This window comes from Mus musculus, chromosome 5 (genome assembly GCF_000001635.26).
Source record: "Mus musculus strain C57BL/6J chromosome 5, GRCm38.p6 C57BL/6J".
NCBI classification, from domain to species: Eukaryota; Metazoa; Chordata; class Mammalia; order Rodentia; family Muridae; genus Mus; species Mus musculus.
This window is the reverse complement of record NC_000071.6, coordinates 48171521-48198583: the sequence shown is the minus strand read 5'-3', so window position 1 is coordinate 48198583 and position 27063 is coordinate 48171521. Positions and strand designations below refer to the sequence as shown.

Below are 27063 nucleotides of genomic sequence, written 5' to 3'. Positions count from 1 at the left end.
TCTGTCTGTCTGTCTGTCTGTCTGTCTCTCTCTCTCTCTCTCTCTCTCTCTCTCTGTGTGTGTGTGTGTGTGTATTTATAAAATCCTAGTTACTCAGAAGGTGAGGCAAGAGGAGTAAATGTTTGAGGACATCCTGAACAATAGAGTGAGCCTTGTCTACACTAAAATATGTTACAAAGCAAATGAAATTGAACAGGAAAAAGATGACCTGAGCAGAGTTTATGGACACAAACTAACATGAAAGAGGCTTCATTCTCTATATTTCCATATCTAAAAACTCTCCTTCCCCCTGATTTCTATGACATTTTTATCTGGAAGTTTCTAGTACATTTGTTGTCATTTTTTTCTCAGTATTTGCCACTTTCTCTTCCTGGCTGTCCAGTTTTCTTATTGACAATATCTTAACAAGCCAAGGCTGTGCCTCTCTCTCTCTCTGAGCTTTATAAGAAGTGACAGTGAGGTTTACACTTAAGTAAGTTTAAAATTAAATCTATGTGACCTGTTTCATGGTTAAATTTTTCTAGTAAGAGTCCTTACTTTTCTCATTTTTTTTTCAGTTTTTTTTTAAGATCTCACAAAATTAAATTGGCAGTCTAAGAGATTAAATGTCCATGCCCTGCATTAGAGAAGAAATATGACTTCAAAGAAAGGTGTCCATGCATCATCTTTAAGGTGGTGAATTCACCCATCTCTCAAGAAGAGTAATTACAACATATTGGGTCTGTCATCAAAGAATGCAAGAAAAGGAGCTATAACAGAAAGGACTTCAAAGCAGTATATGGAAAAAGGAAATTTCACAGGTGAATTCTTCCAGCTATCTAGTCTATTTTAGCTTATGTTATTAAACTTTTTATTAAAGTAAATTTATTTATTTAAGTTTTTATGGATTTTATGCCTATAAGAAATCTTGTCAAACAAGGAAAGGTTGACTCCACCTTAGAGTTCTATTTGTTCTATTTATTCGTCATGGTAAAAAAAAAAAGTTCCTTCATAGATAACTCAGTAAATAGTACTTTATTGATTTCTGATTTGTGTACAGATTCATTTCCTATAGCTATTTATCAACTACTTATCAAGTGCCTTAGTGTGCCATAGTATTAGATTTGTTACTGGCTACTCTTTGGTGGTCTGAATAAAACTTGTTCTTGTCCTCATATAACTCATTCTTAGAGAAAGATGTTTAAAATCTAGAAATACACACAGATGGTAAAGATTTTCTTCCTCTTTACTTAAGGGATGATGTTTTCTACTGTATAAAAATAGTTTAGTTCCATGGGTTTCCATGTGTTAGTGTTAGTCTTAATGCTAGAGTGAGTGAAAGCTCTTAGCTGCTGAGAAGGGGAAAGACTGTTTTGTTTAAGTCTGTAGCCCCTAAGAAGTTGACTATTTTTCAGTAGAAGAGTGCATATCCAAGAACATTTGTATAGGACAGATTGGTCTTGATGGTTTTAAAAAAACTAAAGCCACATGTTTGGTGGGTCGAAAGTGGTGGATGGATCTGAGAAGAGTTATGGGTAGGGAGGTTAATGTGATTAAAACATATCATTTGAAACTCAAAAGTCCCAACGATCTAATGTCAATAAAGAAAAAACAAAAACAAAAAAACTCATGAATTAAAATTTGATCAGTAGGTAGAGTCAAAACCCGGCCCATAAATGGAAGCAGAGATCATTTGCCATGTTAAATCATTGTGTGATCAGGTTTCCTGAGAAGAGTCCTCCCCGCCATAGACCCGGAGGTTTATCTGTACATGTCCCTAAAGTATTATTCCTCTTTTATTTAATTTAATAAAAATTATCATGAGTCAATGAAAAAATCAAATTATATGTTATGTTTACAAGCATTCTGCACAGAAGAGTTTAAATAGATGTTAATCTATTAATATTTTTTTCTTCTCTAAATGATTTGTTACTTTGACTTAATAAGAGTATCTTCTTTTATATCCTCACAAATAAATGTTCAAAGCATGAATTTGTATTTGCACACACAAAAAAAGGCAGAACAAAGAGAATACTTAGTAACCTAGATTACAGGGAGGTTTGTCACTTTTTCAGAGAGCATAGATACTCTCTGTTTATTACAATTATGAATTATGTTTATTATAATAAACATGAATTACATTATTGAAATATGTCAATCTGAAATAAAGGTATTGCACAGATGACTCATAATAAACCTGAATTTCAAATATTTGACTGATGAGAGGTTTCTTTTATTTTCAGTAATCTCTAAAAGTTAAAAACAGTGTTTTATTTGGCACTATGTCTACATTTTATCACTTAATGATTTTTTTTATTTTTGAAAGATTAAAAATGTGTCACTAAGCTACTACATTGTACCCCTGAAAGTGTTCTGTTCCCACTGAATAACAATGGAATAATCAGAGAAATAAAATTCACCTAGACCCTGACAAATGCCTTTATTCCTACTTATAAATTTAACTTATTGTACCATGGTATGACAAACTATGTCTTCAATATAGCCAAACCCAATGGGATGTGTTATTTAGTATAACTTCCATGCTACTAAACTCCACCATTATGTGAAGTCTATAGAGCAGGCAAGGGAGCGACACAGTGCTAAAATGAAAAATAAAAAGGATTACATAGAATAAACCATTTAAAGTGCCTCACACAGCTGTATTACTTTTGATATATTTTGCCTCTAGCTTTCTACTCTACGGCAGCTGTCTGTCCTTCTATGCTATGAGCAGATATGACTGCATTCTTCCTGTGTGAAATATTCCTTCTTTAATTCTTGTTTTTTACACATGTTTTATCCAACTTTATTTTTTCTCAAGAATATTGTTTCCTTCTAATTTAATAATTATTGCAGATTTTTGGTTTTTAAAATAATTTTTAAACACACACACACACACACACACACACACACACACACACACACACACACGTGTTCCTCCTCAGACAAACTCATTTTGCTGTTCCTTTCTAAGTCTGAGTATTCCCATTTGTAACACTGACAATTGTCTTTTGTAAACATGACTGACAAAATCGCATCCTTTCATAGGAATGGTTGAAATTCTGGACTGTGTCTAGCCATCACCTATCTCCCAGGCAGCTACACCTGCCTGAGCAAATGGTTTTGCCTGCCAACTCCTTCTTGTTTTCACTCTCATAGCCTTCTGCTCAGGTTCTCTCCTCTCTTCCCTTCTTCTCATTGGTTACTTGATGAATTTACCCTCAATATAGATCTTGTTGAGTCAGGTACTTCAAAATCTTTGACTCAAGTAAATTATTTTACTGCTGAAATGTTGATATAATCTGCATCATGTTGTTGTCGAAATTATTTTGCTATTGTCACTTCTTATTTGCAGTGATAGAATAAAAGTTCCTGCATAGCCTATTCAGGAAAGTGGCATAATTTCTGCTCCTTGCCAATACAAATCCTTATTAATAAAGAATCTCTACAGCCTATTGTCTGTTTCCATGACCCCTTCTCATTATTAGGCAATATTTTCTGTTCTTCTAACATCCCCAAAGGCAAATGTAACAGATTCTTGGGGAATCTTCTGCCTTTGAAAAGCCATTGGAATACAGACCCAAGACTGTAAGATTTTGGAAGATTCAATTAAAAACACCTGTGTCTGGTATGCATTCCAATAAAGCCCAAGATTTTTATAGTATTGAGACACTCTATGAAGTTTTGTTGACCCATATTTCAATAATCTCTTCTTTCACTCTCTATGCTATGATATGTCATCCAACCACCATGCCTGCATAATCTGCACATCTTTGTTGTCAATGTTCACAATGTTTTATTAACCGAGATTTCCCCTTTCCATTTACCACCTCCTTACCAGTTCTAGCTCAGGGGCTATGTTCGTACTTTGTACTTCAATGATAGAGCTATCATTTATGAAATGACTGCATTATTCTTAGTGTATATAGCTCTATAGACCTCATTTTAAAACTGACAGCCCTCCTCAATTCTCAAAAGGATGACACCATAGGAGGGAAGGAATTTGGTCAGGAAGTCAGAGTCTGTAAATGACCAGGAAAACCTGAGATGCCAATCAAATTACACCAACTCTACCTACACATTCACTTATCTTGGCCTCCCCCACCTGCCCTCGGCAGTGCCTCAGCTGTATATGTTCAGCTCGTAACAGTGGACATTTGATTCCTCATTTCATAGGTATCAACACTATATCAAGTCACTAGTCTTTAATGAAAGTGAAAACAAATCTCTGGAAAATATATGGTGTTTTCATATACTTAACGTAAGTTTGTGTCTGGATAGGTCAATATACTGTTTTTGGTTTAAAAAAACCATGAGCTGACGTCAGTAAAAAAAAATATCTATTTATTGCAGCACGAGGATTAGTAGCTACATTATGCAATCAGCTAAGGTGTCTGTCAGCAAATGAATGAATAAAGAAAATGTGGTCTGCATGTAAACACAATGGAATTTTATTCATCTCTAAATGAGAGAGACATAATGTCATTTTCTGGAAAATGAATGTAACTGGAAATAACACATAAAATCAATAAGCCAGAAATAGACAAACAAATATTACCAGTTTCATGTTTTTTTCCATTTGTGGGTCTTAAAATTCCTTATGGAAATGTAAAAACACATATACATACACCACACACACACACACACACACACACACACACACACACACGAAAACTCAACTAGGGTGAATATGTACACAGTATATGATAACATGATATATTTGAAAGAAATTGTCTCTATGAAAGCCAAAGCTATATATGAATATATGTCGGTAAAATTATGTTACACTGATACAATCTTTAAAAGAGTAAGGATTACTGACTTCATGTCATTGTCTCTGCATTAAGTTTCTCCTCCTATTTTTGCAATAACAAACTCTAGAAGAGATTAAATTATTATTGTTGCTTTCTTTTCATCATCTACTTTAGAGTATCAACTATGTCCTAATTAAGGTCAAGGACTTACAATACCTAGCTTCACTGACAGATGGAGATTTCTTAGACCACTATTTTTTCAATGCCTCAAAATGAAACTATTACCCTGAACTCTTATCTCTACAATCTCTAAAGCTTCACACTCACTATCATCTCTGTCATTTGCTCTTGATGTTTCTTTCTTACAAAATCTGACCTGACACTTTCAAAATCACATCTTATTATTCTTGTAAGAATCATCTTAGAGGAAAAACCAAAATACTTGGAAATGGGTAAGATAATATTCCACCAACTAAACCTGAATAAGATACTAGTAGTATGTGCATGCATTGTTTTGTGCTTGTGTGAAATCTCAATGGCTTCCAGAGGCTCTGAAGAAGATCCTGTCTCTTAGCCCAATATTCCAAAGTCACTATGAACGCCTACTATACCCGACAGTAGTGAAGGCAGACTTTGTGAACTGAGATTGTTCTCATGTAAAGGAAATTGAAGTAATTAATTTATTACAACAATTACACAAATGTGTTGGATAAAGGCAGTTTTTAAAAAATAATAGCTTTATTTTTTGCTTTTATGGAAAATTGTTCCTACTTAGGTAAAAAAATCTAAAGCTGATAATGGTGTTACTATTTGGCATTGGCTTGTAAAACAGTAACATTTTGGTCTAGATACTTAGAGAAACCTTCTTCATTAATGCTTCCTTAAGGCTTCCTATGATGCTGACATTATTAATTGCATCTCATATGTGTTTCTTTTATCCCCATGACTTAGATTTCACAAGGACATTAACATTCACTCCAATGAAATGAAAGTATACAACAGTCTAGAGAATTTGGCTTTTGATAGACGTAGTAACTGTGTCACATATCTTAAAATGTTTTCTAGCTAAATAATAGACTTGACACTTACTACAGTCTAGCACACTATAGACATCACGTGTTCTACCGATTAAAGCAAGATCATGACACTTCAATTTAAACCTTGAGTTTTGAGAAGGTAGTGCATCTGCTAGCAGTGCCTTATTTACTACTATTCCTCTGTATTCCACTGCTGTAGAAGAACACTAATATCAGAAAACCCATAGAACCTAAAATCAGGACAAAACATACACACACTGTGTCCTGTATTCCTTTTCATTCTACTTGTGATAACTCATAACACTTTCTACTAATTACTTAGCAGAACAGAGAAAGGCCCACATCCATACTCTTCAGAAAACTCATTTGCCTAAGGCCACTAAGCAGAGTTGCCTTTTTATCAACTCACATTTCCTGAGAGAATGTCATGGGTTGGATTAGTAAGGAGGTGGAAGGAGAATTAGAAAATCCAGGGCACATACATTTCTGTGATGGTCTCAGGCAGATTTGTGGGGATCTCAGTGAGACCTTTCCCTCGGCAGTCTACAATGTTGTTGCTACAGGTACAAGCAGCGGGGCAGTGCAGCACACTGCAGGAGGGAGCCATGAATGACTGGTGACCTAAAGGATAAAAAGAGAGAGAAAGGTAGAGAGAGAGAGAAAAGAAATCAATGGCAGTTAGATTTTTCTCTTGAAGTTCACAATAGACATGAGAAACATGCAGACTCTACTCAGCTAAGAAAGCAGGAGACACAGTTCAAATTCTATCTCACTTCTTCATTAAATAAGCGTCCATAATATTTGTGGAATATATGCATCAATATCTTGAGATGTAGTGCATTTGTCTCTTGAGGTTTAATAAATTGCCATAAAATTGTAAGATTTTTCTTTCTTTTTAAAAATGAATTATTTATTTTATACAAGGCATACACTGCAACTGTCTTCAGACAAACAAGCGTGAATCAGATCCCATTACAGATGATTGTGAGCCACTGTGTGGTTGCTGAGAATTGAACTCAGGACCTCTGGAAGAGCAGTCAGTTCTCTTAAACATGAGGCATCTCTCCAGCCCCAAATTGTAAGACTTCTAGAACTTGAAAAATATTAGTAAAACTGAACTTAGATCCAAGACCTGAATTCTAGTTTCAAAATAAGTAGCTACTTCAAAATAATTTAAATTATTTCTGATAAGATTAATGGAGCTTGCAGTATAATTTACTTGTCTCTAAAAAAAAAAAAATCAGAAAACTTCCATCTTGGTTGACATAACCGTTGACCGAATTAAGTTATCCCATGCCAACAAATGCAGGAGAAAACTACATAATAAAACTTTGGTGTCTGTATAGACTCAAAATTGCTGTTTTCTTTGAAGTTATTATAGTAATTTTTGAGATATCATTCTGTAATTGTTCATCGAAATGATTCTTTTCAGGATTTCCTCTGGTAGATCCTTTTGCTATAATCAGTCACCTGCAGTTGTGTAATTTCTCTATTCAGTATTTGAAAAAAAAAAAACAAGTATTCTGAAATCAGATTTCATGACCTGACTAATGAAAACCAGAACATCATCAGCCAGGCTGCATCAAACAGGCACCTGCTTATCCATGGTTTCTGGAGAAAATCATGAAAACCCTCTGGGATCTTTTGGAAAGGGTTCACCACAGTGGAAAAAAAGTGCCAGGAAGAGACAATGAGCTAGCTGCTAAACCCATCCCTTCATACAAGTTCTCAAACTACAACAGTATTCTAAGTCTAAAAAATATGGGGAGGGGCATAACACACACACACATTTAACTTGCCTTCTTCCTCATCTGGAAGGCAGCAAGGAAAGAGCAAAGAGAGAAAGACAGAGGTTAGTAGAGAACTGTTAGCAATCAGACATACTGAGAACATTTGATAGCATTATAGGAAAATCTGAGCTAGATTAAAAAGTATGTGGCAGATGCAGATAAACACTGGAAGACAGCTTTAAAAGTTCAAGGCTGAGCTCGAAATTTTCCTCAGTCATTTAATCTTGTTAATTGTTTTTTGATGCCTGGGATTCTCCTTCCTTGGTAAACAAGAGTAAGGAGAATAAGACTTCATTAGACACCAGAGTCAGGGCTTACAAGCATCTTAGATAAAAGGGGATTTCATTTGGATATAGCATAAGCAAGTCAACCCTATGATGCCAAGTTTTTGATTACTTATAACAGAGAATTTAAATGAACAAATATTTATATATTATTGAGCTCCTTACAGATAAAAGACAAGAAGATGATGGTGAAGTTTTAGTGCTGAACCTTAATTCTATAAATGTTTTGTTGGTTGAAGTATATCTGTGTAATCCATAAATATGAAAAGCCAATTATACAGTTATTTCAAACTTTGTGTAAGACCTGGTATGCAATACAATGGACAAACTCTTGCCAAGACAAATGAGGACCTGGGTTTGATCCCCAACACCATAAAAAATTTATGTTTCTAGCCATATAGTCATAAGTATATAATAATATATTTATATAATATATTTGTGTATATATGTATATACATATGTATGCATATCCAGACTATATGTGTTGAGATCCTTTAACTTGATCATATGAAATTCAAAAACCGTCCTAATTTTGCCATATTTCAATCTCCAATATAGAGATTAATTGATATTGTTCATGTAGTTGTTTCAGAAGTCTTGCAATAAGGCGGCTATATGTGAAATATTTAGATTAATACTATTTAGACAAACAGAAAAGAGCAAATGTTAGCTACTGATAAATTTGGCTTGGAGACATTTGGTACTTGGATACATTTTGGTATATATATATTTAATTCAGTCATTAGAAGCATACATCTCTAAAGTGTTTAACATTTTATAATTAGAATTGAGTTATACTGAATTTTCAAGTAAGTATTTGGGGATTTTCTATTCATTTTCATTAGTTAGTCTAAAAGTAGGTAATAGTCATTAATAAAAGTGAAAATAGTAATTCACAAGCATTGCTATAATCTAGGAATTTCTTATATTCCCATGGGATGAAAATGGGCATGTTTTACATCCAAGTGATCAGATAATTGCCCAAGGTACATATACCCTAAAATCTACTATTCTCAGTGAGAAAGAGGGTCTCCATGGCAATGAGTGAGGATGACTCACTGGAAAGCACATCTGTATCGTGAATGTTTGAATTTCTTGCACCTCACACAATAGTGTAAAAACAATACTGTAACCTCACTGATCTTACCACTGCAGACAAACTCTCGTTTTTGAACCTCTGCTACATTGTGGCCCCTCAGGTGGGATGGGCCCATACACTGAGTGTACAAGCCCACCCGTGGCCTTTGGCGAAGCCAGTCTGAGAGCCAGGCTAGGTGGCAGTCGCAGTACAAGTTGTTCGAGTGGAGTCGACTAAAGGAAGAAGTTCAAAGCAAGAAAATAGGAGACAGTTAATTCAAATTTTGTCATTAAAATATCATTTTTCTTTTTAATCAACACAATACAGACACATCTTAGGGAATGTCTATGAAGTTATTTTTCAGATAATTAAATTGGTTCACAAACACGAGTCAATTCCTTTATTGAGATAAGCAAACATCAGTACTGGGACCATGTAATTTTATTTTGTCTATATTAATTCAAACAGGCAACAACAACAACACTCCTAAAACCAAAACATATAAACAACAAAACAACAACCAAACCAAACCAAACCAAACCAACCAACCAACCAACCAACCAACCAAACAGCACAAAGCAAATTATTCTGTAGTCTCAACAAAATGTTCAGAGCTGTGGACATAAAGAGGCATGGAGACTTACATGCCAACTATTAGCAAAGTCCTACTATTATTAGTTTCTATAGCAATGGCTTACAAAGTCTTTTTATCATAGCACTATTTTGTTAAATAAGATAAAATAATTCCATATAAGACAGCATCTTAAACATACCTCTTCTAATTTCTTCCCTCCCTTCCTCCCTTCCTTTTACGCTGCCCCACCCCCGCCTCCTTCCTTTCTTCCCTATGTCTCTGACTCTGTCTCTCCAACTCCCTCTCTCTGACTTCCTCCTTCCTGTTTCTGTATTTTTCTCTCTTTCACTCTCTTAGGGAAAAAATAAGCTGTATTTGTCTCTTAGGATCTGGCTCCCAAGAGCAAAGAGTAAAATTCAAAGGCATCAGTGTTGGGAGGGAAGGGGTTAAATAGGTCTCCTTTATATTGCAAGGGTCTGTTCGAGATCATGGATTTTTTTTTCCAAATTGCCAATAGTATGTCTCCATTAATAAAATATCATGCAAATGTATCCACTAAATTAGGTAAATGACTTTAAACTGGCTTTTATGTTTGCTTATACTAAAGAACGGGGCATCTAATGCTATAAATCAAAGCATCATTTCTAGAATTGTCTATGACACAGTGAAACCATTTTAGCCCCTTTTAGCTGATGTGTTCAATTCTAACCCAATAATGATAATGGATCGTAAAATATAGAACTCAGACTAGAAAGACAATCAGAGCATAAAAAAATGGAATTTTTAAGTACCAATAAAGCCATAGATAAAAATGAGTTAACCAAAAGGGAACCTGATGGCTTTATTCTCCTTGAGTCTGTAAATAAGAACCAAGCTGCTTTGCAGCAAAACTCTAAGGGGTACACTAAGGTCATACACTAGCTCTTGGGAAAGGTGCGTGAGCAGCTCCTCAGCTTACTGAGAATCTGAAACACTGACACTGTAACCTCTGGGCTCTCCTCCAAAACCCTTTCCCAGATATATGCATCTAAGCACAGTCTGTTACCACATCCACACCAAATGCGGAGGGAGGAACAGACTCATTGGAACACTTTAACATAAACATGTTAAAGTTTACTTGGAAGACAAGCTAGCATATGGCTACCCGCTGGTAAGGACCCTACAATGCAGTAATAGATTGCTTTAGACTTTCAGTAGATTTATTGTTTTCGGGGATTAAAAGCATGATTTTTTTCACATGTGTTATATCAAGTTAATAGAAAAACTGATTGTGTCAAATATGGTTGAAATAAATAAGGCTATTAATTATTCTCATTCTCATAGGGATATAGAATATGGTTATTAAATTAGTATTGTCAAGGTGCTAAAATGTTTATAATTCAATGTCCTATTTTTGTTTTTCTTAAGGTAAGGTCTCCCTGTGCGTCCCTGTTTAGCTTTGAATTTACTATGGAGATGAGAGACTGGCTTTCACCTCTTACTATCCCTGCCGCTGCTCCCTCAGCGTTGGATTGAAGGGCGGTGCTATCACACACAGCTCAATGTGTATTTATTTAAAAAAAATAAAATGACTGTTTTCAATTAAAAAGCTGCTTGAATGCTTATTTATTCATGTATTCTATTTATTTGTATGAGAAAATCTCCTGCAATCCACTGTGCTTTGACCTCACTAGGTAGCAGAGTTCAGCCCTGAATACCCAAACTTCCAGCACTCAAATGATGGGATGACATCTGAGCACTCCCATGCCAGCCTTGGTTATGTACTATTTAAAATGAGAAGTATTTTGAAAATGTAATCAAGATAGACTTAACTGATTAAAAAATTACATTTCCCCACCCAAAGCCCAGGTCTTAGATTTTATTCCTGAGTTTCGAGTAATCACTTCTTAGGTTCAGTGACTTTGAGACCCAGTTCATCAGAGATCCATGTCTTAAAATACAAAAATTTGATATCTACACATTGGGATTTTTATGATTAATTTTCTCCAGAGAGAGAGAAAAATAGCTGTAGCTCACACATTATTTCACCAAAATGTCTTAACGACTGTGTGTAACCCTGGGAAGATATTTTTAAATATAAATGCTGATGCAGCTTTAATTATGCAAGCAGCAGTGGGTGATGCCCCGACTTTACATTACAGAGAACACTGGAGCACATTTTAGCTGTATTAGGTCTGCTTCTAATACAGTAATAAAATCATAAAGATTTCCCATTTATCATTTCTGACAGCCAATCAGGGAGTCTTCCACTTCTTAATGAAATGTGACCTCTACAATAGCTCAAAGTAAATGTTTTATTTTCCTCCAAACTTTATGCAATGCATATTATTTATGAGGAAGTCTTCAAGTTTTCAGAGTAACAGTGCATTTGCTAAAATAGCATTTTTTGACTTCTCAAGTTGCACTTTCCTTGCCTGTGCAATAATGAACTAGTGGTCCTAAGGTCTACTCAATAAAAGTTGTACTGAAGAAACAGCCATAATTAATTAAACCATCTTTCTGTACATGTTGACTACTTACAATGTCCTAAGTTTAGGCATATGGTTGAAACTTGCCACTGAAAGTCTAGTAATATTGTTATTGTTCAGAGTGCTGTAGAATAGAAAAAAGTTAAAAATTTTAGTTAGATATGGGAAGAAAATGATCATTTTATATTAGCATCAAAAACTCATGACTGCACTTAAGCAAACAACTAATTTAATGGTAGAGACGATATAGAGAATTCACTATTTTAGAGAAAAGATATTGACTAACCTCCATAGTTCAGCACATTACTATGCATTTGATTTTATTTAACACTTGTCACACATGCACAACTTAGGTTAGAACATTTTTACTATATGATACTATTGCATGCAAGCCTGCTTACCAGTAGAGAGTCAGTTAGAAAACCGCAGTTTACACATCTTTGTTTAATTTGTGTCGATGGAATTTTATACTGATAGACCCTCCAGGTGAAATTTCATACTGGCAACATACAGTCATTATTAAAGAGGACAATTTAATTACATGTTACTGTGAACAATGGCTACTGCAAAGTTTGGCTGTAATACCATGCATCTATATTTGGCTTTTTCATTATTTGAGGATGAAGTGACTTGCTCTGGCATCATAGAAAGGCTTTGATGTTATCTTTTTAGTTGCAGCATGGTAGGCTGTACTTCATGTAATTCTTTTGGGCTACAATCTTAGTTATCATGTCTTGAAGAAGAGTCAGAAAAATGGATAGTCAAAAGAGTTTTGTTTAAAAGGTACAATTCTGGCTTGTTCCAGATTGCTCCTACTTTCCCTTAATATAAGTAATGTCAATTTAATAATTTGTTATTATTTTGGAGATGGAGAAGAGAGTTAACTGAATGTGAACCACTTTGAGAAGTAATTTTTTTTTTTACTTCAAACCTCAGGATACATTGTGGCATTTCACGAGTAGTTCATCTTGCTTGAACATGAGAAAATAATAGATTTTAGACAACACACGGCAAGGGATCCAATGCTTTATAGATACCCATACATTTTGTATTCTTTCTGTCTGACTTTATTTCATGAATAGAATAGTTATTCTATTTGCAAATACATTTCAAAATCGGGTAGCAAAGAGAGTCAGTCAGTGTTTTAGATCCTTGGATGATATGATCAACTCAACCAAGAAGTCAATTCCTGATCTCCAGAAAATGCCCTGTCTAACCATCAATCAGTGTCATTGATGGTTTGCATAGAGATGGTTTGCAAATGTATGCCAACTACTTCAAATACATTTGAATCACAAAATAAAACAGTACAATTAACTAGTAGTATTTTTTAATATATAGGAAGAAGATTAATATAAAAATTTTCATTTCAAGGTTCCTGAGAGTGTCAGATTGTTTGGCCATTTTCCATAGTACCAGGGCAACAGACAACTGAACATTAGTTATGTCAACAGAGGATATCATTTCTAGTTTACTAAAGAGTTCACTGTCCTCCATGGTCAGTCTCCTTTTTTTTCCAAAAGATAGAGGTTTTATTAAATGTATTATAATATAGGCTTCACTACGGGGATTAGAAGAAATATTGAGTGTTCAGGAGAAAAAGAAAGATATACTCAAGTGTGCTGGGAGACCGCAAAAGGGAATGTCTGCTCTCGTTTTGTCTCTTTTTCTTGCCCATTCCATTTTGTCTACTCATTTCATTTATGGTACTTGTCTGATCTCCACAGACTGCTCAGATCTCTGTGCAAACACTTCCCGAGGATCAAATGTCATCCACCTGGACTTTCTCTGTACCTCGTTTGCATGGGCAGAAACCTGAGTATTCTGACAATCCACTCAAATAACTCTCTGCTTTCACATCTCTCTCCTGCCCTCCCCAGCTAAATTGGACTAGCATCACTTTCACATGACCCCAGACTATTTCAAGGAAAAAAAAATCTTTTACCCTTACGAACACTAAGTACCTTTTGTTTGTCTGATTCACCTCTGTAGTTGTGTCGGTTTCAAAAGCGTCTTGATTTCAACTGACATGTCTTTCCACTCTCGAAATTTATGCTTACTCAGCATAACTAAACTCCTTGAGGGTACAAGGTGTGATGGAATTTGATTTCGGAAGACGCTTAATGAATACGTTCTTCTTTGTCTACGCCAATTTATTTTTTTTAAAATTCAAAGTTGCTTTTTGTTACAGGAATATATTTACTAGAAAAAGATGTCTTGATGCAAAAATATGAAAGGTTCCCCTTAAAATGATGAAGTGTACGGTAGGGCTTTGAGGATGATTTTGCCACTCTTGTTTCTTAGTGCCAAGCTAGAGCAGGACTTGGCAGAAAGTCTGGTACCTAATGGACATGACTCACTGTGCTTCCATTTAATTGAGTTATGCCTATATTGTAGGCAAGAAAAATCCGTAAGACTAGCATTTTCATTTCATTTCTGTGTCTAATGTCCAAATAAGGAAAAAAAAAGTTCCTATGGATACATTTAGTTTTCAATGGTTTTGAGATTTTCTCTTATATTCTACTGCCAGAATTCCGCAAGGACAGAGCTTACTATGAGCGCTAAACGGACTTCGCTCTCATCTGCCATGACTTTTCTCTTGGCATTGCAGACATTACTAACTATCTAAAAATCCTCATGAAGATGTTTTGCCAGTGATCAGAATGATTCCAGCATAATCTCTATTTTAGCCTCAACGTTATCAGACAGTCAAATATGCTCATGGAATAAAATTAAAATGCAAATAAAAAAATCCTGGGAATCTGGACTCCCACATGAAGGTTAAGTTGCCATTGTTCCATTTTTTTCACACAAGGTCAGAAGTTAAGATACCACAGGGTCAGAATTCTGCCACTCTCCTGCAGGAAGGCCGCTTAGGATGAGTCTACGAGATAGCTCCATCTTCTCAAAGTTTGATTTTCCTTTACCAACCATATTACGGAAAAACTGCTTAAATGGATTAAATATATTCTCTTCAAAGCATGCATAACAAGATTACGTTCATGACATCACTTTACAGTAAAAATTTAAATATTTTTAAAAGACACCCACATTTTCTTGTACTCAAAATTTTATTTTTATCTGCAAGTAGGCTCTAATCATTAGGTATCTCTTTAAGATGAAATTAGGAGTCTCCTAATATTGTAGATTTTTATTTAACATGTTGCACAGTAATGTTTTTCTGCAAATATCAATATTTGGGAATTCTACTGAGATGAAAATAACAATATGCAAAGTGATTGTCTTTCTAAAATAATATAGTAGTTTTCTATATATGTAAAATGTTTCTACGGGTAGTGCTGACACTTGCTCTTCCTCTCCTGCACTCTCTCATCTCCTCTGACCCCACCCCTTTACATAGACAGCACAGTTGCTTTCACACAGGTTAAAAAGTGGCTTTAAACTAAAGTGTATGTAAGCACTCTGTCTTTCCAAAAGAAAAAAGTTTTTTTTTTTTTTTGTCAATAGCAATAAAGATGACTTCCATGTATGGAACATGAGAAACACTGGCGATTAATTTTTATCAACTCTTTAATATAACCCAGGTCAGGAGGCAGGTAGAAACTGTACTTTAATTTGTAATACAAATACTGATCACGTAAAATATTATTAAAATAAGATACCTTTATTGAAAAATTGTTCATCTTCATAATATTTTTCAATGGCTCAAAATCTCTAAATAACCACACTACCCAATTTTTTATAGTGGTGGGAATTTGATAATTTCTGTACAACTTTTAACAAATTGATGAGAAAATCAAAACCACTTTACACTCAGCGCAATGCCAGGTTTCTAACTATGTTATAGATGAGAATAAAGCACAGAGAAATCTTTTTTACTCAAGGAGAATAGAAGTGAAGGCTTGGAAATGGATCTCATCTGTGGCTCATTCAAATTAAAAACTCAATTTCAAAATAAACAAACAAAAATGAGACTGCATGATTAAATAAGAACACATTTTAATACTAACCACAAACTATATTAGTATATATCTTACTATTTAGAAATTTGGTAACTTATAAAAGAACTACCAATTATGAAGATATTCTAAAACCAAACCAAACCAAACCAAAAAAAAAAACCCAGATCTTTCGAGTGTTCTTAAATACAAAACGTCTACATAGAATTATATGCATGGTTTTGCCCACACACATCTTCACTCTCCTGTGTATTCACAAGTTTTTTAATAAGTAGTTTCGTGGTAGGAGAAGAGTTTGACAATAGACTATGAGGTGGTACTAAGACATCACACTGTCACTTTCTAGAGAGGATGCTCCCAGGAAGAAATCAGCAGTACTCACAGCACTTCCAGATCTCGTAGAGCTCTGAACGCCCCATCTTCAATGCAGCTGATCTGGTTGTAATCCAGTTGCCTGTTAAACAGATTAAGCAGACGCCATGGAACAGGAAGGAGCAGAAGCAGGGTGCAGGAGACCTGAAGACTTCTGAAGGGGCACGGAAGCTCTGAGCACACTTCCTGAAATGCTCCCTCACATACACTCATCTGCTAAAGGCTGTCACAAGCTATCCCGCCCTCTCTGTGCAGCTACTGAGATCTCTTTTTGTTCCCGAACTGTCTGGGCAAATAGCAGCTCTTGGAAAGCTCCAGTAAATAATAACTGCACCTTATATTAAATGCCATAGGAATGCAATTTCATTACATCAAGAAAAGCTATCCATTAAGAGCTTTCAGCGTCATCTTGCTGAAACAATTTCATTAAGGTAAAGGGCTGTAAATCACTTAATGTCACATGCACCCCCTCAGTGACCTAACTGAATCCATTTATCAGAGAAGCCCAGCTGCATGTTAATTTCACTATCCTTGGCAAGAAGGAGTACGCCTACTTTCAGGTTTTCATCTTTTAAAGGCAGTCTTCTTAAAGCACTCCAAACGGAAAGCAAGAAACAGTGGTACACATCTTCCCACTATGTCCAACCAAGACCACACATTACAAGCTTGAAGTCTTTCTTTATGTGCGGGTCATCACTACTTTCTAAAGTTACATTTATTATTACATACAAATTCCTTGCAGTGTTAGCCTGTAAGTTTTTGAGTTAAATAACTTTCAGAATGTGATTCTCGAGAAAAATAATTTCTTCAATATTAGGAATGAATTCATTAAAAGTGTTAAATAAAAATTTGATGCTAATTTTAGCCACCAAATAATAACAAAAATCAACTATAAGTATTTCATTGCAACAGCATATAGAATATGCATATACTTTTACCTGTCATTTTAGTACATTAAATAATCTAAAATTCATACAAATATTTCTTCATCAGTGTTTTAAACACTGAACACAAATTCAGTGGAAGAAGGAATAAAACTGATGTTTCAAAGTTGGCTGTTGTCATTTTTCCCTGATGTTTGTGCTTGAAATTAAAAATCTAATTGTTCATGTTAAAATTTTACTTTTTATCCAGGGAAGAATGAATGGAGGGAGGAGAAACTTTGGTAGTCATGTATTGTATGAGAGGATAATTTTAAAAAAGAATTCTCTCTTGAAATAAATACTATCTACAATCAACTCCTATTTCCAATAAGCAGTTTGGACACTGGTATCTTGAGGCTTATAGACATTATTTTTCCAGTAGAGAAAACATATTTTTATTAGATATTTTCTTCATTTACATTTCAAATGCTATCCCGAAAGGCCCTATACCCTCCTCCCGCCCTGCTCCCCAGTCCACCCACTCCCGCTTCTTGGCCCTGGCGTTCCCCTGTACTGGGGCATATGATCTTCAGAAGACCAAGGGTCTCTCCTCCCGTTGATGGCCGACTAGGCCATCCTCTGCTACATATGCAGCTAGAGACACAGTTCTGGAGAAAACATATTTTAATGCTTCACTTGAGGTAGAAGTGACATGTTAGCCCTCTATGATGAATATGGGAATGTGAACATAAAAGTGTGAGATTGTAATTGTCATATAAATGTATCTTATGCTTGTCTCAAGTCCAGAATTCACCAAGAGGTCTAATTCACTTTTGGGGATGGCTCTTACACAACTGGTTGAACATTCTGTAAAACGGATAGTTCTATCACGTGGCTACTGATTTGGGGTGCAGAGATTTCATCTGGTGATCTTCAGAGAGGCCTCTTTAGATCACTTGGAAATTACATATGTAGGAGATATTTCCTGAATCCCACACCTCATTTTAAACAAGTCTTCAAGGGACACCAACATAGACATTACTACGTTGATGCTGCATAAATAATACAATACAGGACACTATAAAAGCAAGCCAATCTTAGGAATGATAGTTTCACTGAATTTATAAATCTAAGCTTTCCCTCAATATGAGCCAGGATTCTTACTACTGTAATAGTTGAAAGCTTTCCCCACTTATTAGGAAGTAATGCAAAAGTGTAATTTTATTTTCCAGGAAGACATTTAAATCCTCATGATATAATATGGCTGCTGTGGCTCCAAGAAAACACTTAGATCCTTGAGCCCTTTTGATTTTTAAAGATTAAATTCATTTAACAATTAAGTTAATAGCCTTTTTATTTCAAAGTGCTAAATATACATCTACACTACTATTCTCTAACCTCTTGAACAATTTATCAAAGCCATTTAAATTAGTACAGTGGCATGAAGTGTTACCCTTGACATGCTACAAAAGAGAAATTGTTTCCAGACAAATTGGCAAAATCTTTTAATGCTATCAAATTTGCCTAATGCAGTCTCCAGGTTAATCTGTAAAAGGGTGAGCTGTGTGTTTGCCCATATCTTTTTATCCTTAGCTGTCAATGTATAAATCAGCGCTGACACAGCTTCTTTTAAATCATGCATACAATGCACCAAGGGGAATCTGGAGCATGCCAGAAAGCACTCAGGCGAATCTTGTTCTACAAGGACTGAAAGACCCATCACTTTCCTTATGCCAGAATTTGCACTATAGCTGAAACTTTGAACTTTTTTTTTTTTTTTTTTGTATCATGTGTGGTTACAAGTTGCTCTTGATAGTATATAAATATCTCCTATGGTAAAAATATTAGGAATGTTTGAGATTCGTGGGATATGTTTTTCTTAAACTTTTAAAATGAATGTTGCCAAATCACAAATCACATATTTGCTAAGGATGAAATATGAGAAAGAGAAGATAAGCAAAAGCAAACGGGCACATAATTTGCTCATCGATTGTGAGTTTTGTTATATTCAAGTGAGAGGCTACAGAAAACCTTGGGCCTGCATGACTGCTCATGAGGAAACCTCTATGCAGAACTACATTTGTCGGCATGGTTCAAAATAAACTGTGTCAAAACTGTGTAAAAGTGTAATTTATTTTGGGGGTTTCTGGACTCTTTTCCTGAATCTTGATTCTCTCACTCTGCTCACATCACTTTCCTGTGCCCTTGAAGCCTTGGGTGCTTGTTCCTTCTGTAAACAAGGAAAGGGTCCAGTCTTGCAACATGGAATTGTCATGGGTTAAGGAATCCAGTTTCAATTAATTATTTAGCCAAAACATTTAGTCTTTAAAGAGTTCAGATGAGAAGACTATTAGGGATAGTAGGCAAGATTGTGGGATGTTCTCATTGTACATGAGCTACTTTCTCACCATATGGAGATTTTCATATTTATTTGAATGAACACTACTGTATTTAAGTTTTCTTAGACTTTCGGTTAACACGAATAATGGGGGATTTTGTGTCTTTTCTTTATATTTTCCATTTTAAAACCTTCACTTTGCTTCTGTTCAACTGTGAAATCTCCTCTCCGGTTCCTACAACACTGTCCTAGTCTGCGGGTTTGTGTTTTCAAGCCCCACATGATTTCAGACAAAGAGAGAGGTTGCAAAGAATCAGCTTCTTCATCCTCATCTAGCTAAGCATCAAGTCATATGATTCCCTTTTCAGCGGGGGACAAAGATCCACTGATTCCTGGGAAACCCCAGGCTTCCGGTTTGATGGTTCCTAGCTTTGGAGGTTGTACTGAGAGACAACACCATTTGACAGTAGACGCGGCACTGAATAATACACTCTGTGACTCACACATAGAATTTATAAAGCTGATTTGGTTTTATTTCACAATAAATAGATGCTGAGTCTAATTAATGTTAGTAATACATCATCTTTGAAAATTAAGTCTAAGGTATATGTAATAATCAAAAATAGTTAAACGCAATACAGCTAGAGATGCTGTATTACTGTCAAAGGTTTCTTAAAAGATTTCCTATCTCCTTTCTTTAAAATTAGCTACCATATTGAATTTTAGTTTAATTTATAGAACTTACTCCACAGTGCTAAATTTAGATGACAGTATCTCTATCCATAGCCTGTATGTAAATTTCTGTAGCCTCCAAGTAACAATGCTTAATTACTAATTGGCTTCCTTTCCTAAGAATTAGAATATGTAAAGTACGCTTAACTATGAAATATTACAGAGCATTAAAAATTATAATAAAAATAATGTGTGGTCCAGGAAAGAGCCTTCAATTTCTCAACGAAGTAAATAAGAAAATGCCCAAATTTTGTTGTATTTCTTCATTTCAGGAGCCAATACTTATGAGTCATTTATATTGCTATCATAACATAAAAGACTCTAAAATTGTAGACAATTTACAACACTTCAAAGTGGTCAGGTGTTTTATAATGTAAAGAAACATGATTTTTTTTTAAAAAAATGAATCATCCCGGAAGAAAAGAGATTAACATCTCTTAAAATGTGTATAGTATTTTTCCATAAAGGTAAATTAAAAATTAAGTGCATATAAGTTCCTAAATATACAAATCCATGCCAACCATTATTTAAACCACATTTCATAATTTAAATAATAATATATAAAATGTGAAAATAGCACAATTTGGACTATTTCAATAAACATCTCAAATATCAATTTCAATAACCAATGACTTCTCTCAGAACAAGAGCTCACTATCAGGAACCTGGTCCTGGGGCCTTAGATGATAAGGTAAAAATCTATTCTAAAAACCTTGGGATTTTGCATAATTTGATATTTAATTGTTTTACAGTCTTTTAGACAATATTTTGTGTATCCTAGTAATTGTAACCTTAAATTTTATTAGGCTACGATAAATTTATATGCATTTGCTATTTGAATGGAGAAAAAGAAACAATTAGCCAGATTAAAAGAAATATTTTGTAACAGACAATAGGGAGGAAATGACTAGAATGGTATTTGAGTCCTGGCATTCCTACGATAATTAGCCAAACAGTTGGAAACTAAGACTGTTTATAATTAACATATTTTCTGACCACACAGTATATGGTAGAGGCTAACTGTATACATTCTCATTACTCATCATAGTAATGTGAGAAAGGAAACATTGCTGGCACCTCAATCTCACAGGACTTGAAAAAGTCTAAGAACGTCTATGCAGTCACAGCAAATACTGTGTTTAGCTTTGATTGGAATTGAGATCGATATATTTCTCACATCCTCATGCAGTGTCCAGGAGCTTAAGGAAGGAAATACACAGTGCTTTTCTGCTTCAAGTGGAGTTTTAGAGAAATAGATGGCCAAGATTCAAAGAAGTAATGTATTTCAGAAACAGCTATGATTCCTCTACGTGGAGGGAGTTAAATGAGTGCAGAAAAAAGTATATATAAAATGTTCTAAGATGTGGCTCAGAGGTAGAATGTTTGCCTAGCATGCATTAAGCCCTGGATTCAATTTCCAGCATTATATCATATCAAAGTGGTCATATCTTTTTCTCTCCTCAAATGGCAATAGAGTTTTATAGTTGAAAGAACAGCTCCATGGGAACAAATTGTGAGAACAAGCACTATAAGGTTAAGGGAATGTTTTCAGGACCAGAGATATTTGGGTGGAACAGAGAGCTTCTATAGAGAAACAGTGGCTCGAAGCAGTAGTAAGTTCTTGTCACAGTCAGAACATCCTAATTAATTAGAATTTCTACAGAGACCAGATAACATTCAATAAGCTCTCTTAGTTAAACTCTATATTATTGTCCATATGAAACTAAGGCCATGGTCTGCTTTATTCATATAGTTTGGCTTTAGTATATTTAACAAACTCATCCTTGATAATAAATATGAGGAGTTTGAACCTGGTTATCAGAATGTAAAATGAATGCATCATGGAGTAAACATCTAGTATCTTTGTTTATATTATCTAATGAGACTAAAGCTTGGAGGTCAAAATCAATTAGGAGGCTGTTGTAACAGTTCAGAGGTAACAAAGTGTTCTGGCCCACTTTAGAGACACATGAGATCTGAAGGTATGTTCTGTCTCACTGAACAACAAAGTAGCCACACTAGACACATTAGCTTTGGTATTATAAATTGGTACATGGGAATTCAAAATCAACCATCATTTCCTGTATTTTGTTCGCTTTATTGTGTTTTGTTTTAGGGGCATTTTGAAGATACACTGCGTACATTATCTAGTCACAGAAGAAAAACTATTGCTGAAGGTTGCTTCAAGCACAAAGGAGACAAAACAAAATAGAAAACAAAAGAGTGATGCTGGTTACCTCATCACAGTTGTTGGGTTGGTCACAATTCTGGTGCCTTGGGAATGAAGAAAAAGACTCAGGCTGCAAGACCATGGGTGGTGCCCAAGATTCTAAGACTGGGACCTGCTTATCCTGACCAGACCCCACCCATTTCTTTTTCACCAAATAACTTGTATTTGTATTTGTCATCTGGGGCTATAGGCATCACGTGTGTGAGGGCTGACACTCACAAAAACTCACTGCTTGCTATCATTTGCTTGGAGTACTATCTGTAGGTGGCTCAGAAGAGTCTAGGACCTATTCATTTCCAAGCATTAGACAGAGCTTGTGGGAATCCTGAGGAAGAGGGGGAGGAAAAACGTTGGAGAAAGAGGGACACCACAGGAAAATCCACAGAATCAACTCAGCTCAGCTCAAAGGGTCTCAAAGACTAAACTGACAAGCAGGAAGCCTGCATGAGTCTGATCTTGCATGTATGTTACAGTTGTGTAGCTTGGTCTTCTCATGGAACACCTAACAGAGGGAATGGAGGCTGTCTCTGACTCTTTTGCCTGCTTTTGGGATCCTTTTTCCTCCTACTGGGTTGCCTTAATATGAGGGGAAGTGCCTAGTCTTATATGCCACATTTGGTTGCTATCCCTGGGAGGTCTGCCCTTTCTAAAGGAAAATAGAGGAGTGGATCTGGGAAAAAGGGATTGTTGGGGGATGGAGGGGCAACTGATGTGGAAACATAATATATGAGAGAATTAAAAAAAAAACCTACCATCCCCACCACTGAAGAAAAAGTTTCTTTTTCAAAGTATTTCTAGCCTGGGACATGAATGAAAACCACTAGGAGAGAGCTGGATATGAACAGCTTCAATTTTCAATAGATCGTTAAATGATATTATTTTAAGATAAGTTTGAAATGAAGTAAACTTGGAAACTGACTAGAGAGGTTATTTGTAATTAGGATTTACGGCAGAGGTGATGAAATCTCTTACACTTATAGAGAATTCAGACATTCTTCTCCTTTATGGTTACATTTTAGTTCTATTCTCTCTGGCAAACTGTTGTTCATGAGTCAGCATGAATTATGTAAATAACGATGAAGAAACATACCAGGAAAGAGATTTAAATGAGATAAAGGTAAAAGTCATACAATATGTTATGCTTTTGATATACCTACATAAATTTGGCTGCAATTGCATTTTATGGGCTGGAGAGGATTCATTGAAAAGTATAACTAACCTCAAAGAAGATGGGACTGGAAAAAGAAAAGTAACAGCAATTCATGTAACAATAATGTGTCTAAGTCATGTATGCGGATTTGCAACAACAGATTAATTAATTCCCTTTCCCGCTTGTCAATAAACAGTGCGTCTAAATTGGATGATTTTTCTCCAAAGTGTCATGGTCCTGCATATTTATCATCCAAATATAGCCATGACTTGCCTAAAGAAAATCATCCTGAGTCATTCTGTGAATTCTACATTTGTGTATAGATTAGTGCACATGAAATTACTTTAATATTTTCTTTGGTGCCCATGAAAAACACAGTTCATTTTCCCTTATGGAAAGATGAGTTTAGTTTCTTTCTTTTTTTTTTTTTTTTGTTTTTCTTTGTGTTTTTTAAGCAATGGGAACGATTTCTTTCATATAAAAAAAGGAGAATAAAATTCATAGCTTTGGGATAAGTGGCGTTGGAAAGGTACAAGCCAACACAAAGAGGATGTACATTGGGAGAAAAAGAGGATGTACATTGGGAGAGTGTAGGATGAAAACTACACAGAGCATATCTTTAAGATGTGTACCAGAAGGAGGAAAGAAGAAACAGGAAGGTGCTTTCTTTTGTATGGTGACTAGTGTAATTCTTACAAGAGTTCGATTACTTATTAATATTCATTTCCAAATAGAGAGAGCAAAGTAGCTAACATGAGTTATGTGATATAAAAAATTACAACCAACTTGTCTCCATCATAAGTTTATGTCTTTATCCCTCTTTTCATCAAAGTCCGAGGTCAAATAGGATTTTTTTTCTTATAAAATAAAGGAACCCTTAAGACATATCTGAACCCATGAAGCACACGCTACAAAAATAAAATCATACGTTCAAAAAATAAGGGGAGCCTAACCAGTAATATTTTCTAAGAGGAAAAGATTAAGTGGAACTATCCCATCAGGTGGTTGAAAAAAAAATACCTCGCATATTGTAATGTTTCCTTTTGACATTTGATTATGGGGGAGCAAAGCTTTGTGACTTCAGCAGTAAACCTATTAATTATATATACAAAGCCTCTAAAGACATGTTCTGCAAGCATTGGTTAACTACTTGAAGAATCATCCACTGGTAATGACAGGGTACCAAACAGGTCCTATTTTGTGACTTTAAAAGCACACATGGAAATCCCATGAATATTGCTGCTGGAAATGTTAGTAACTGAATTATTTTGTTAATATTATAATATGGTTTTGTTTTCTTAATATCCGACAGTCTAAAACGTCAAGACAAAGGAAACTGATATAAGTTGTGATTGGGGGGGGGGTAACAAGACAAAACACTAAAACTACTCTAATCCAGGTATCAAATAAAGATATATAACCAAAAAATAAAAAATAAAAAATAAAGTTAGTTAATTCTCCCCTGAGATGCTTAAGACCAAGATGAATGCTCATCTGTCCCGGCTGGTTTTAACAAGGGTTGCTTGGAGAAAGGGAAATAAAATGTTCTAATTTGCAACATTTCTACAACATCCATTTTATATTGTCAAGATGCCAACTTGAGCATATTTAGCCAGACCTCAAGGGCAAATCAAGTGTTATCATTAGAAACCTTGTAGGAACGGGAACTGTTTTTGCATCAGGCCCAAAAGTGGAAAATCTGAAAATCTTATTATGCTGGGGCAGGGTAGGACTGCAGAGAGTCAGTGCTCCAGGGTGGGATTGCAGAGAGCCAGTGCTCCAGGGTGGGACTCCAGAAAGTCAGTGCTACATCATCCAGGGTCTTGGCACTGCTAAGGGACAAACACATGCTGCTTGAGTTGATTTTTCTCTTTTTACCTCTGAATGATTGTGCAGGACTCCTTTGGGACAACATGCAGAACAACCTACTTAGAAGCGAACACGGAGGCACAATAAAGATGACAAAAAAACCAAACAAACAAACAAACAAAACAAAACAAAACAACAAAAAAACCCTGTTTCTGTCCCGCTCAGCACTATCATCAATGGTATGCAACTGATTTACTGAGAGTTATGGCTAGTAGTTTAAGAATAGTGAAATTAAATTTTATACTTGAAAAACAGAAGATATGTTGCTTCTGTTTGAGTGAGAAAAAAACTTTATACCCTGTCCCATGAAATGAGATTTTTTTTTAACAGCGTGGTTTGAGGTGTCTTTTAACTGAAAAGTTTCTTTTAGCTATTTAAGCTGATTAAAAACTTAAATTTTTACAAAATGCAGGTTTTTTTCCTCTTTTCTTTTGCATCACTTCACGGAAGATGTTGAGGAGAGGAGTTTTTCCCTTTATTTTAGTGTCACCATTCAGGTCTACACTGTCTCTTAAGCTTCCCTTCATCTGCGGAAACATAAATTTCCAAAGCAGACTCTGCGGAAGCTGTCAGTCAGCATCTCCGACATGTGGATCCCTTGTGTCTCATCACTGCCTTAGTTCATAAAAAACCATCACATTCCATTTCTTATACTCATAAAATAAACAAACTAAAACGCCATTGCACTTTGCTTTTATACGAAGTTCTTTCTTAATTTTCACCTATCTACTGTTTACCAACACACATTATAAGACTATATCTTATACCTTACTCTGAATTTCCTTCCAGACGTCTCTGACAACTTATAATAATACTTGTAAGTTGCTCCACTTTACAGTATTTTATCTTTTATAAATCATTGTTTTATGTTTATTTAATACTTTCATGTCTATTTTTTTAACTTGAAGGTCCAGGTCTAATCAATTCATAATAGAATAATCATATGCATGTTTAAATAAAATATTCATTATACTCTCATATTGATATTTATTCTACTATCCTGTCTCCTTTGTAAGTTGCGTGTTTGTGGATAGCTTTAAGTAATCATTCATTGAATTCTTTCATAATGAAACATAATATTATACTTTCCTAGCATTTTTACTGGTTTAAAGGGTCTTCACGTATCATTTGCCTAATAACCACAACAAACCTGCATAACTATTATTCATTTTATGAAACTAAATACTAAGGAACAAGAAGGTTCGGGATGATTGCTTATGTCTGGAAATCCAAAATATAGCAACACTGTCTGAAGTTGTAATCCTACCCCCCTTGTGCAGCATATGTAACAGTCTTTGAATTTGAAAAAAAACCTCATGAATGTATGTGGGGAGGTTTAAAATGTTCATTTCTCATGGCAGCTGGCGTATTCTCTCACTTTCACTTAATCTCTGAACTTATGCTTTGGGTTAAATGAAGAAAATGTATTTAAAGAAATCCCCTGTGATGGGTCAATACTCCTACATGTAGACTTATTTTATAGGCAAAGAGCACCAGGCGACTTAGAGTATCTGAATATTTGATGAATGCTTTAAGTAGAATTTTACTAAGCACTTAATGACAGTACTATTGTAAGGTTACAAGTGATACCCTGCCAGGGTGGTCAGTTGTAGCCATTGCAATTT

The 27063-nt window shown here is 35.2% G+C and overlaps 1 protein-coding gene across 8 annotated transcripts in view; it reads right to left on the bottom strand.

Annotated features, from left to right (window-relative positions):
- The window catches only part of Slit2 (slit guidance ligand 2), a 326445-nt gene that overhangs the window by 109152 nt on the left and 190230 nt on the right, over positions 1–27063 (bottom strand). For 4 of the 8 annotated variants that reach the window (XM_006503815.4, XM_006503814.4, NM_001291227.2 and 1 more), the window contains exons 6-10: positions 16267–16338; positions 12017–12088; positions 8992–9155; positions 7570–7581; positions 6253–6391 (exon numbers count right to left, since the gene is read on the bottom strand). In XM_006503815.4, the coding sequence (XP_006503878.1) occupies positions 6253–6391; positions 7570–7581; positions 8992–9155; positions 12017–12088; positions 16267–16338 (459 nt within the window). The remainder of the gene's footprint in view (positions 1–6252; positions 6392–7569; positions 7582–8991; positions 9156–12016; positions 12089–16266; positions 16339–27063) is intronic. The other 4 variants (NR_111900.2, XM_006503813.4, XM_006503816.4 and 1 more) reach the window with 1 other exon arrangement.